Source organism: Parasteatoda tepidariorum, chromosome 4 (genome assembly GCF_982258835.1).
Source record: "Parasteatoda tepidariorum strain Cologne lab strain chromosome 4, Ptep-v5.0, whole genome shotgun sequence".
Lineage (NCBI taxonomy): Eukaryota > Metazoa > Arthropoda > Arachnida > Araneae > Theridiidae > Parasteatoda > Parasteatoda tepidariorum.
In genome coordinates this window covers 2,483,363-2,497,606 of record NC_141758.1, presented here as the reverse complement: position 1 = coordinate 2,497,606, position 14,244 = coordinate 2,483,363, and the positions used below count along the sequence as shown (strand labels likewise).

The window sequence follows — 14,244 nt, the reverse complement described above, 5'->3', positions numbered from 1 at the left end:
TATGTACTTTCAATTATAAGTAAAATAAGAGAAAGGTCCGGTCTTTATAACTCTTAAGTTATCATTTATTAGTAAACTAAACAAGTTTGTTACTTTGACGACAAGAACAGATGTGCGGGGGAAAAAAGAAAAAAAAATTACGTCGGACGTTAAACGGCGCGGTGCGAAGTCCCCCGTAATAGACGCGAAAAAATACACTGACCAAAAACAAGCGACGGGGAATTCCCGTTCCGTTCGAAGACGCGCACATGCATGGGTTGATTGATCTCAGGGTTGCCAACCTTATAATAGTTTTTTTTTTAATATTAGATACTTTTTTAATTCAAAATGTCACCTATTGTTTTCAGTGGGCACTGGGGCCCTTTGTATCCACGGGGCCCTGAGCTGCAGCCCAAAAAGTCCTTAAGTAGATCCAAGTTTCATATAATTGTTTTATTTGAAGATATTTAGAGCTAGTTATGGAGACGTCGTTCCCTTATGCTGGCTGGAGTAGCTCATCGGGCAAGGGGACTCTAACCCATGGTCCGTCTACCACTGAGGATATTTTACGTCAGCACTGTGGTCGGTGCGAGCCGGGTGCGGAATTCATATCAACCAGCCATCGTCGGTATTCACCTCATTGGGAGGCGAGCGCTCCATCCCCTGAACCACCACGACTCACAAACATACATTAAAGAAAGGGTTCAGTCAATGCAAATCTTATTTCAAGTTCGTTGAGCCTAATTGGTACAGTATTAGATACAGTTCTAAAACTTCGCATTATAATTTTTACATTAAAGTTTATAATTTTTATTAAAATTCATAATGATAATATTTACATTACATTCGAAAGGTACAGCGCTGTCGAATGTTAGTCTATTAACGCTAGTTTTAAATTTAAAAAAACTTAAAACGAAATCCAAAATTTAACTTATAATCCGAAATCGAGAAGGATTTCAGGCAATTTAATTATTTGTATAGCAAGGCTCGCACTGACTTGAACAAATTTAAAATAAAACCCCGGATTTTGTAACTCGACATAATAATTTGTAAACATTAAATGTTACAATTAATACAGAAGCATTAAAATACATCTGGTTTTCCAAATTTTTCTACCACTTATAAGGACGTAATACATATAAGTGGAGTATTTTTTCTACCACTTGTTCTGTTCTGTTAAACTGAACAAAAGTGCGAATTTTTTCGTTGGTATTTTTAATTAATAATTTTAGTAGTTCTGAAAGATTTTGTGAATCATTCAGACAGCTGACTATAAAAGTTAATACAGCTGAATAATCAAAATATTTTTTTTTTATTGGTAAATTATTTTTAGAACGTAGACTGGGTTCTCTTACTTTTATGTTCACGTTAAATTTCTTCTATGTATTCATAATCACAGTTTTATTCACATCAGATGCAATATTGATTCATTTGAGAAATGCTTTTTTTAAATTAATATACACGGAGGTGACAATTTTATCTATCACTGCTGTACCTCAGTGTCATCAAACTACACTTATTGCACACAATGTAACATACAGCTCTAAAACACCTTAATAACTTTTTGGTATAATAGTCGGATTTTCTTGTTTACAACTTAAGTACAATTCGTATGGTTCGAGAAATTGACTTTAAGTATACTAATAAATATGTGCAGACGGTATTTTGGTCGGTGCTTGAAATTAAAATAATCAAACACAAAATCTTTTTGTCCCACAGATCACCCGAAGTCAAGCATCACTAGCTGCTCTCAGTAAGAGGGTGGGTGACCACTTTGAACAGCCTGCGTAGAGACCGAGGGTGCGCGGTATCAGTTCTCATTAAACTGTTCTACCGTAAAGTGCTTGACTTCGCTCGCAGATAGTCGGGCTACCAAAGCAGGGGAGTCAACCCCTCCAGTGGCGTACGCAGAATTTTTTCAAGGGGGGTGTTCATAATTTTCTGAAGCTACTAAAAGAAATTCGAGTATGCAATAAAGCACTCTTATTTCTCTAATTTAGACAGCTAGACAGTTTTGACTTTTTATTTAGACAACATTGTTTAGTTAAATTTTGATTTGATTTTTTAAGTTTAAGAACATAATGTAATATCTTCTCGCATGTAATATCTTCTGAAAAAAGTCCAATGTCATATGGGTGGGAAGTAACACTTTGAGGGCCACTTTCACATTCATCAGATTTTGTTATGCTAGAAACGTTTTCTTCAACGGAAGTATCACATTTCTGCACAACAGAAAAACTTACATTGTACTCCGTTCCCCTTTTTATATAATTTTTCACCGCATCTCCAAAATGCTCGAATTGTCTCAAAGACGACAGAACGTCTCAGATTCCAGAATCATCGCGTAAAGACCTCGCGAATGACAGCCAGTCTCGAAAACTATCGCGACTGGCAGAACAGAAAGGAACCAGTCCATAACAGTACCACGTGAATTTGGTTTCAAAAGTACAACCCTATTATAGTAAATGTTTTTTCAGTATTCTGAGAAATACCGTGAAAAAAAAAGGTAGGCATAAGGCAAATAAAAATGTATAGTCTTAAAAAATAATACCCGCATAATTACTACTAAAATGTTTATTTTTGCCATTTTGTCTGAGCTCAAGGGGGGTGTTCAAACCCCTAAACCCCTCCCTTGCGTACGCCACTGAACCCCTCTACAGAGGATTGCGACAGCATGTCTTCGGATCATCCTCAGAGATGTTCTCCATTAGCGCATTGTAGAGCTCTAGTGCGACGTAATAAAGTACCTACTTAGCAAAACCTTTTTTTGTTGTTGACGTGTTTCGGTTTCTGATCATAAAAATATTGGGTGGGACGGAACCTCAATCTAAAAAGTCTAAGCACGATAGCTTAATCGGGAGAAAGGTCAAAAATTTGGATCTCTTAATATTAATTACAGCCGACTGGACTGTGCAGGGGTCAGAGAACTGGCCTTGCATCAGAAAGGTTCTGGGTTCGAATCACGGACCCATGGTTATTCTTTCATTATCTGTCCTTACTGTGGGAGCAACGTTGGCCTACCTAATAGGGTGCCCATGAAATAGTGGCCAACAAATCTGTCTTGTAAATACCAGAATTGTCGAAACGTAAACATAGGTGGGCATTGAAAATAATATATATATATATTCTATTTTGGACTGCGAACCGAAAAACACGAATTTTACAGTTCCGTGGCTTTTGAAGATTACGCTATTTGTTTAATTGAAACTTGGATTTGGGAATTTGATGTTCTGTTTCGAAAGGATCGTGATTCAGTAACTTGCAAACTGTAAACGTGGAGTTCCTATTGCCGTGAACTATCAGGCTAGTCAATTTTCTTCACTTGCTCTGGTAAGCACTTTTATCTCTAATTAATTTAAAAGAAATTGCTTTTCTCTATCTAGTAGTTACTTTAAATGATTTTAACTTATCGATCAATAATGATCTCGTTAAACAAACTGGTGCATTTTATGAATGCAGTTTGAATTAAATAAAAGCGTTTTAAATTTAAACAAGCGTTAAGACTTTATTTTAACAAATATCAGTGTTAATGTTTTGATAAACCGTGGTGATAAACCACTCTCGTTTCCGAAGATTTATATCACCCTTCGTTAGTGACTTGAATTGATTAATTGCTCTGGAGTACTTCAGGTCTCCAATTTTGAACCTCTGCTATTCATGTTATTTATTAAAAATCTCTGTTGTGTACTTAAAAGTTCTGGATTTTTATTTTTTTACAGATAATTCAAAGTTTATAAATACAATTTCGGGTGCAGTTTGTTTGGAACAAGATCTAGATAGCTTATAAAACGGATGTAATATCAACCGTTAAGATCTTAATATTGAAAAATGTTCTATTCTTACTGATACGCAATAATTCTCATATAAAATGAACAATATTACTTTGAATCGTTAGGATATTATTAAAGATGTTACTTTTAAATGTAATCTTTCTCATCGCATAAATAATCTAGTTTCCAAAGCGTATCGTAAACTTTTATTTTCTAAAACGCATAATCAAAGACAAATGGGCTGACTTTGTAATTTCAATTTTATTAAAATATATTGCAGTGATTCGTCTTGTTTATTATTTTTCTATTAAGTTCTAAACTAATATGATTGACTAGGAGGCTTCGCCCCCTGCTCGCTGGTGCTCGCCAACCCCCGGAACTGCTTTCGCAGTTCATTTCGGATTGCTTCGCAATCCGATGCTCGCTTTGCTCGCTCATTGGATATACGTTCTTAACGTCTAGCTTTTATATACTTTTTTGCCTTTTTTTATACTTTGTATACTTTTCAATATTAATTTGAAATTGCAAACAGTTCACATATTTTTCTTAATCACACTATTCTAAATTTCAGTTGTTGAGAAAAGTAACTGTTGTAAGTTTTGTTTTAAAGTCTTTCCCACAAAAGGGCTAAAGCCATGTGTTGTTAAACAATATGAAATGTAGTCTGCCACTGAACGCCAGATGTAAAGCATCGGCTTCGCTAAAGATAATTTTGTATTTTTAATTCTCTGAATCTAATTTTTGCGCACCTTACAGGTCAAATATTTTTTGATTTTTGACATTAAATTAAACAGTAGAAAACAAAAAATTTCTTTTACATTGAATTATATTAAGATAAGCAAGTCTTATATTTGTTTGCTAATAATTTTTGATTTCCTTAAATAGTAATAGATTGTAATTCCTTAATTAGTAATAACTAATAGAGATATGGCGAAATACGCAAAAGTTGAATTTAACAGAAAGAGAAACCAACGTTTAGCCGCTGTCCTGACGGTCACTATATAGGGACCATAAGAATAGAAATGATTTTTTTTTTTTCCACGCGTGTTCCATCAATGATCTTTATAAATTTCGGAGGTTGGTTCATCAAGTAAAAACCCATTTAACCACACAGAATCTTAAATTCTGATTAAATGACACTTGTTGTCCAGTTCGTTTGCATAAAAGTTTTGTATATTTTTGTGTGAAATTTTTTTTAAAATTTTTAGTAGAATAGTTTATAAACATGTTTCATTTTTCTTTCTGTTTAATTGACTAAACACATAAATTGCATTATCATGTTTTTTTATATTTTTGTAATTGTAAATAATTATTTCTTCCTTCTCATAACTGAAAAGATGTTATTTGTAGTGGGGAAAAGGAACAGTCGTACCAACCTGAATTTTATAAATTTAAAGTTTTTTAAACTTTTTTATTTTGGCTTACCAAAAATTTTTTTTTTTGGGGGGGGGGGGGTGTAATACAAAAATAATAAATACTTTTGTATTAATAAAAGAATTAAAACTCTTTCGGTTTCATAAAATGTCTTTATTATAGAGTAAGAGTAGAGATATTCTATTTTGGAAATTCAAGGCTGAAAACATACCATTGAATAATAATTAGATTTATATTTGAAAGGAGGAGTTATTTTTAGAATCTTGTCCCTCTTTCACTTCCATATTAGGAAGCATTAAATGATTTTCCATAGTGCGTAGAGTTACAAAGGCATGTACGACTGGAACCTAATTACACCAATCTCTGTACTATTTAATGCAAGACCGAAGGTTTTCGCATGTCTTTTGCTAAATAACGTGTTCCAATAAACATCTGCCAGAACCATCCGGAGTCTTGTCCACTCCCCCTCCCTTGTGGAGGGCGGATGTGAACTGTTCTAACCACCAGCATTTAATAAACCTTTTGATAACTTATAATGATTTTGACTGCATTTCTTAAGATGAATACACCAATGATAACAGGGATGTAGCCCTGTTATTATTATTATATGTGTGTGTGTGTATGTATGTATAGCGAAATACACTTGTGGTGCATTTTCGACGAAAAATATGTCGAGGTAAACCATTTGTTATCGACAAAATACGAATCGAAAATGGCGTCTGTAATACCGGACCAGTGGTGACATTTTCTTCGTAAATCCCTTTTTATGACTGCCCACATACCTTCGATCTTATAGACCAGATTCAAAAGTAAACTTACCAGCCGGTATCCAACGTAGAACTAACGGATCTCTGAAATTACAACCGTTGAAAATAACGCTAAAATCTAAACCAATCAGAATCACGATTGGGTTTCGACATCGTTCAGCTAGGCGATCAACCGCGATCACAACTTGGCGAGAATCAAGGGGCACCCTCAAATATAATCTACCCCTTTAGACTAATGTTAATCTTAAATTTTTAATTATATTTTTTAATAGATAATACTTTAAATAGTTTGTGATTGTATAAAATTAATATCTTCTAATTATCTCATTTCTATGATTTTTTAAAATAAATCCTCTTTCCTTAAAATCTACCTATCACATAACAAATCAAAATAAATGGTATGAATAAAGAAACAATTATTTTTTAGCATTCAATTTCATAGCTCACTTTTCCTTTTGTTTTTTCTATCAATATAATATTGCAATAGCCTAGTAACAAGAGATCATGTTTATTCCATGTTAATAATTTTGGAATTCAATCTTACACTTAGTATAAAGATACCTTTTCTTTCCTACATATCTTAGTGCCATGTTAAGACAATTACTCATACATAAGTTTGGTTCATTATATTTATTTCTCACTGGATTTTAATAAAATTATACAAATCAATTTTGCTTCTGTTTCAGTTAAAATTTTTTAACCATTTGCTCCAGACAACCTGACTCAAATTTGATTTCCTTTGTTTTCTATTCAATATCTTAACCATTCAGGCTAAATACTTAGGATTATCTTAGACAAATAATTAAGGTCATACAAGCACTCTCTCCCGACCACTTGACCCTATTTTGACAATTCTTAGTTCTCCACATAATCATTAAACAAACCTTGAAAACAACATTCGTTTGTTTCAAATTAATATTAAAACATAGTTCAATCGCTCGTTCCCGACCACCAAACCCTAAAATGAATTTCCAAAGTTTCAAGATCAACCAAATAACAAATTAAATAAACAAATAGAATGGTTAAATCTCCATTCTCAACTTTTAATTTCTTAACCCTAATTGATGGAACTCCACCACTATTACAATAATTACATTAATTTCTTCATTAAGATTCACTTTCACCAATCACCAATCTCTTGTTGCTCTATAACTGTATATTAACACATAATACTCACAACCCAATGTTTACTATTCTTACTTTATTCTTTTTAAGTTTTTACTGATTTTATTTCTTATTTTATTTATATCTTAATCTAAAAGAATGCTCATTCTGGGGGCTTATTTGGGGGCAGGGATTGACTCCTCATCGCCACATTTCTCATTGCATAAAAAAACACACACACAAACCAAATATTGTTACACTTCAACACAGCCTTTTGCCTAAAACATTGGACTCCAAAAAAAAAAAAAAAAAACTGGTCCTGTTTGGATGACAAAAATCCAATTGATAAACTACTACTTGTAATTATACGAAACATCAATCACAGAGTCAGAGACAAATCTCCTATTCTACCAAAATGCCAAAGTGAAAACTGCTCAGATCTCGAATCAAAGTGAATCTCGAATTTCTCCGGCAGCTACTGCAATTCTTACAACCAGATCCTCAGCATTGTCAACAGGGGTGCCATAAGCCAACGTTTTCATGTGACCCCAGAAATAAAAAGCAAAGCATGATAGGTCGGGTGACCGAAGAGGCCAACGCACCGGAGAGCTCGGAAATTTCGTACAACGCCATTTACCGCCTCTGGAAAGCATTTCCGACCCCGCATTGCTATATGATTTCGAGTCGTCAGGATGCACTCTACCCCTCTTAGGAGTTCTGAAACGTTTAACTGAGACACCCGTATATATATTGGTTTCAACAAGTGTTACATAAAAAAAAGGATAACCCTCCTACGCCGCAGACACTGTCAGCTCATAGGACATGCATCACCAAGAAAATTGTAAAAATCAAGTATCCTGTGAGATATGTGGAGGAAATCATCCCAAGGAAAACTGCACAAGCGAAACACATTTGTGTATCAACTGTTTAGAATCAAACCAACGCTACAAAAAGAATCTTAACTACCATCATACTGCAGCGGATCCAGCCGCAACCTATCCAGCGTGCCCGAGCTACCTAAGTGCATTGGACAATCTCAAGAAACAACAACAAGTTCATTAACAGAAGATTTTCTCAAACCAGTATCTGATAGGTACAAACTCAGACAATAAGGCACCTTCCATCCAAAACAGACTTCGAAGTTAAAGCCCACAAACTAAAAACTTTTATATATAAGTTAAATTTTTATTTCATTTTTATTTTATAACCCAGATCCACTAATCTTAATCTCATTTTATAATTCCCCTTCGGACAATGAAAATCAATTAATTAACAACAACCCAGATCCACTAATCTTAATCTCATTTTATAATTCCCCTTCGGACAATGAAAATCATTTAATTAAAGATCTACTTTTGCAGACCTCAAAATACTTTAACAATTCTACTCTATTTATTAATTTGCGGGGACTTTAATGCACATCACGACTTCTGGGGTTACGCTAACACTGATGCCAGGTGCGATACCCTGTTTGAACTTATTATTTCTAACAATCTAAAAATATTGAACACCCAAAACGCTCCACCAACTTTTGTTACTACTCGATCTTCCTCCTTTCCAGATTTAATGCTAACAAATAGTCAGAAGCTCCTCAACTATTCGAATTGGGAAGTTTTCGACACAGAAACAAACTCTGATCATAAATATATCAAAATTCAACTAAACGATTCTTTTCCTTTCTCATCCTTTATTAGATTTAAAACAAAATACGATAATTACAACAAATTTAAGAAAATCTTTTCAAAATTTCATAATTAATTAAATTAGTAATTTAGACAACATAGACACCCTATTACAACTAAACGATTTCACAGACGACTTAATCGATAAAATTTTTAATTCTTGTAAACTTTCGTATAAAACAAAAGCAATTAACAAGCAATCAAATCCCACATGGTGGAATAGTAAATTGTAGATACTCCAAAAAGAACTGCAAGTGACTAGGAAATGATACCAACGTTTAAAAATAGAAGACGAAATTAACAAATACAAAATCATATATAAACTTAAAAGAGCCCATTTTAAAAAATAAATTTTCAAGGCTAAATATAATACTTTGTATATAATAATTTTTGTGAAAACACCAACAATACATTTGGAAAGCACTATAAAACGTCTTTTAAGACAAGCCTCATCCTTCCATATTTACAGATATATTTAACACTAACTCACCTTCAGAAGAAGCTTCACATATTTTAGAGAATCTTTTCCCAGACAATAACATAATCTCAATAAATAATTTCCACAACCCAAATTCTAATCTTGACCCACCTTTCACATAAAATAAATAGGATAATTTAATTAAAACTCAAAATAATAATAAAGCCCTTGGCATCGACGGTATTGATATAGTCAAAAAACTTCTTCTATTTTTTGGTAATCTAATTCTTAAATTTTTCAACAAATGTCTCTTACTCAAATGCTTTCCAGATCATTTTAAAAAGGGCAAGTCTTACTATTTCTGAAAACTAATAAAAATCCGAAACTATTACCATCATACAGATCAATTACACTACACCATTGTCTAGGCAAATTTCTAGAAAAACTTATTACCAAGAGAATAATCTATTATATAAAAAAATATAACATTTTATCAGACAAACAATTCGGTTTTCGTTTCGGCAAGTCTATAAATCATGCACTTCAAAATTTTCTAGATAATATAAAACATCTTAAAAACAACTTTAAACATGTCGCAGCCACCTCCCTTGATATTAAAAGCGCTTTTGATAATCTACAATATAATTTAATTTATAAAGAAATTTCAACTTCAAATCTCCCTAAAAATTTATGTCACATGATAGAAGATATCAACAGAAATAGAATTACTATTCTATCAACAAATCAAGGATTCAAAACAAAACATATACTCAAAGGTTGCCCACAGGGTTCGTGTATAGGTCCGACAGCTTGGAATTTTTTAATCAATAGCTTGCTCAATACAAATATGAACAATCAAATTATACAAGCATTTGCCGATGATATTATTCTATTAACGTTTGGAAATTCAAGAAGAGATTTAGAAATTAATATTAACAACTCACTCAATATTATTCAAAATTGGCTAACAAGCAATAATCTCAATTTATCAATAGACAAATCTGTTTTCATCCATTTCTCCTACTCAAGCAGGCGTCCGATCTTCAAAATAAACAACCAGAAAATCTCACAAAAGAACCATTTCAGACATTTGGGAGTGATATTAGATGGGAGTCTTAACTGGGGTCCACATGTTAAAGACCTGAAAGAGAAATCAAACCAACTACTCACTTTCCTTTGTAAAATTAATACAAAATCCTGGGGCATAAACCAGAGAGCTCGAAAACTCATATATAAAACTGTAATAATCCCTTCCTTAACCCACGGTTCATGTGCATGGGCACAAAAAATCTCACCTAGAATCTCAAGAACTTTAGACTCAATCCAAAGGAAATTTCTTCTGAACATTACAAGAGCTACCATTCCACTCCTACAGCTGCTCTACAAGTCTTAGCTGGATTCCCACCTCTCTCAGAACAACAGATCGCGTCGTTGTCGTGTTCAATAATTATAACTCAACTCAAAAAAGACATTTTCTATAACAATATTAATTATCAATACAGTACTTACGAATAAAAACAAACAAAACCGATTTTTCACCCTTCTCAGTCTATCACTAATTTAATCAGTTTAGCAGGAAAAAAAATTATAATCAATTAGATCCATACATTTTTTTCACAGACAGTTCGAAAACAAATACTGAAACTGGTTTTGCATTCTTTATCATAAATCCTTCTAATCATTACACAATTAATAATTACAACTCAATCTTACAAGCTGAACAACTTGCTATTTCAGAATGCATTAAATTCATCAAATCACTGACTTCATTTAAGGCATCTAAAAAATATACAATCTGGTCGGATTCTAAATCAGTACTATACTCTATAATCAATCCAGGCACGAAAAATTCACTCTCGGCTAAAATACAAAAATTACTCCTTAATACAAATATATTTATCTCATGGATTAAAGCACATGACGACAGAACAGTCAATGAAAATGCAGATGCCCTATCTAAATTATCGACAACTAAACAACAAAATTACTCATATCCCTTCCCGATTTCACATCTCAAGAATCAACTTCAGAACTCTTTATCACAAATTTGGCAAAATTATTGGAACAATTCCGATGAGGGAAGAAGATTATATAAAATTATTAATAAAGTAGATTATTTCAGGACGATATCATCAAAACAAGAAATCTGGTTTTTAACTGGGCATGGTCCTTTTCCATATTATTTTAAATATCTAAACATCTCAGATAATGATCACTGCACATGCGGCCTTCTGGGCACTCCAGAACACTATCTTACTGAATGCATCTATACACCTTCATGGCATACTCGTGCATCGAATATCACTAATCTACCAACCTGGCAAAAACAATTCATAACTAACAATACACTTAAAACCAAATTATTATTAGTAATGAATTTTCTTTTTGACAATAATAATATTCTAAAATTTTAAATATAAGAAAAAAATTAATATATATTTTGGAATGCTTACCTATATGTTGTAAATATTGTACAAATCTTTTTTATTTATTATTATAACATTTTAATTACTTTCTTTTATTATTTAATACCTAGAAATCGAAATGTTAATGGAGAACTAAAAAAAAATATTTTTTTTTTATTAACCTTTTTTTTTAATATTTTACTTTTCAAAATTCATTTATTGTCACTTTCTATATGTCATAATACAAAAAAAAATTCTTGTTTAAACTATAATTAATATTTCAGTATATTTGTAAACAATTTAATATTTCTGTATAATTTGTTAACAAAATTGTAACCTCCTTTCTTTTGAAATTTTAAATAATTGGATGAGGTTGACTGGAATAGTGGGCAGACGCGGATTATAGGGGTAAGGGTTTTACTAACCTAGATACGTATCCGCGTCTGGAAGGAAAGAAAGTAAGTCCCTTTGCCGTCTGGCTAACCGTGGTAGGTCTTCCTCTCCATGTAACGCAAATGCAGGTTACTGCTATCAAAAATTCCTCCTAGAAAGCAAATTTCTTCCAATACTTAATTCATGAGTTCCCTTGTCTTCTGGATTGGGTTCAAAATTACAATGCTACGGAGTAGGGCCGGGATAGCCTAGTTGGTAGGGCATTGGGCCCACGTCCAAAAGTTCGATCCCCTCAAGCCGAAGACTCCCCGTGTAGTAAATAGTGACTGATGCACGTTAAATTTGTTGAGTCGCAAAGTCCTCCGTGTTCCCATAAATCAATACCTCTGGAGGTATTGATCCAAAAGTTTCTTTGTCTTCTGGATTGGGTTCAAAAGTACAAGGCTATGGAGTTAAACATTAGTTGTCGTAGACCGGCAGTTCAACGACGGATATAAAATAAAATGCTACGGAGTAAAACATAGGTAGAAGTAAACTGAAAATTAGGTCGGCTGTTTAACGATGGTGTAATAAAATGTATGTATATGTCGAGTTTATTTTAATCTGTTTTTAAAACATTAATTTATTTTTTCAATAAAACTTTATTTATATCCAAAGTTAAAAATGAAACATTATTATTACTTTTATTTATTTTTGTTTTTATTATTATATATTAAAAAAATATGATATTAATATTTTTTTTTTCTCATGTAAAATTTGATGACATGGTAATGCCTATTTAACAATTCCTGCAAAAAGAATTATATAAAAAAAGATAACACGTTCAGCTTGATCAGAATATTTTACTAATGGAGAAAAATTAAAATTTCTTAAAATAGCACTGTCATTATGTATGAAGTATGCAGGTATCCTGAAGACAATAAAAAGAAAAAATTACATTATTTTGCGATACACCGTTGCAAACTCTTTGTTATTTTAATCTTTAAACTACTTTCATTTTTGGTTGAATTAAAAACAAAAAATTGACATAGTTTAATAAATATATAAATTTTTAAAAACTGGTTTTATGTACATTAATGGAGAATATAACCTTTTTAATGGTCTCATATTTTGAAATTTGGTATTATCTATAAAAAGAGGATAAAATTGTTAAGATGAAAATAACCCTTTTCCTCATAAAAATTGATTTAATATCAATTTATATTTGGTTCCATTAACAAAAGTGACATAGTTAAAATGAATATACAAATTTTGAAAAATCTGTTTTATGTACAGTGATGGCTCTTTTATAATTAGCTCTTCTTTATATATAAGCTTTTTTATATATAAACTCTTTTATTGTTCCATATTTTGATACTTGCTATAGTAAATAAAAATAAAATAAATTGCAATAATTACTTTTGTATTTGGCTCAATTAAAAAAACGTGACCATGTTAATAAAGATATAAATTTTAATAAAGTTAATAAGTATATTAATTTAAATAACTATATAAATTTTAATTAAATTAATAAGTATATAAATTTAAATAAATACATACATTTTAAAAAATTAGTTTTATGTACAACATTAAAATAGAATATAAACTTATATCGTGTGTTATCTTGAGATTTATAGCTTATTTTTCTTCATAGAGATTTTTTTGAAATTTGACAGAATCAAATATTGAAAATAAAAACTTACTCATACATTCTTTTTACTCCAGCTTTTTTTTGACTGTTCGTTCCTTCATTTTCTACATGAAAATTCTTCTAAATATTGTTTTTTTTTCTCTGCTTCACGGTTATGAATTCCAGACATCGAATGAAATAATCCATTTTTGATGCATACACGTGCGCTAGACCCAGTACGCGTTGTTTCGCAATACCACACCGATTTATTATCTTTATCATTTTATTTTTAAGTGATATAGATTAAAAAATAAGACTTTGCCTCCTCTTTTAGAAGGAAAAAGTGAAAGTTACTTTCGGCCATATTAAAATGCATATGTTAACGCAACTGATGTGTAAAATGTAGTGAATTTAAAAGTAAAATTGTCATTGATTTGTTCACTTCCCTTTACAAACGTCTCTCTTGTATTAGTATATGCTTATATGAATCCAGTTAGTTTTGACAAAAATACAGTTAAAAATACTTTTTATCAGCAAGTAAGACTCCTCAGTTCATAATTGCTGGTGCGTCACCTCATCCTTCACCAAAACGAAGGGGTGTACAACCAAAGCCTCCTATCTAGGAGGCTTTGGTACAACCTTAACTCCCCATATCATTATCTCATTCACCAAAGATTCAGCTTCTTAGAGGAGTGGGGGCGGAAATCCAAGTGCACGTACAGTTTGTCTACGGTAAGAACTCC

At 32.0% G+C, this 14,244-nt stretch overlaps 1 protein-coding gene across 2 annotated transcripts in view; it reads right to left on the bottom strand.

Moving 5' to 3' along the window:
* LOC107447565 (NPC intracellular cholesterol transporter 1) overlaps positions 1-13,769 on the bottom strand; it is a 116,491-nt gene extending 102,722 nt beyond the window's left edge. The window contains exon 1 of one of the 2 annotated variants that reach the window (XM_087160514.1): positions 13,575-13,769. In XM_087160514.1, coding sequence (XP_087016640.1) covers positions 13,575-13,578 — 4 coding nt within the window. In that variant the 5' untranslated portion in view covers positions 13,579-13,769. The remainder of the gene's footprint in view (positions 1-13,574) is intronic. The other variant, XM_071181910.1, reaches the window with a different exon arrangement.
* Between the last annotated feature and the right edge of the window lie 475 nt (positions 13,770-14,244).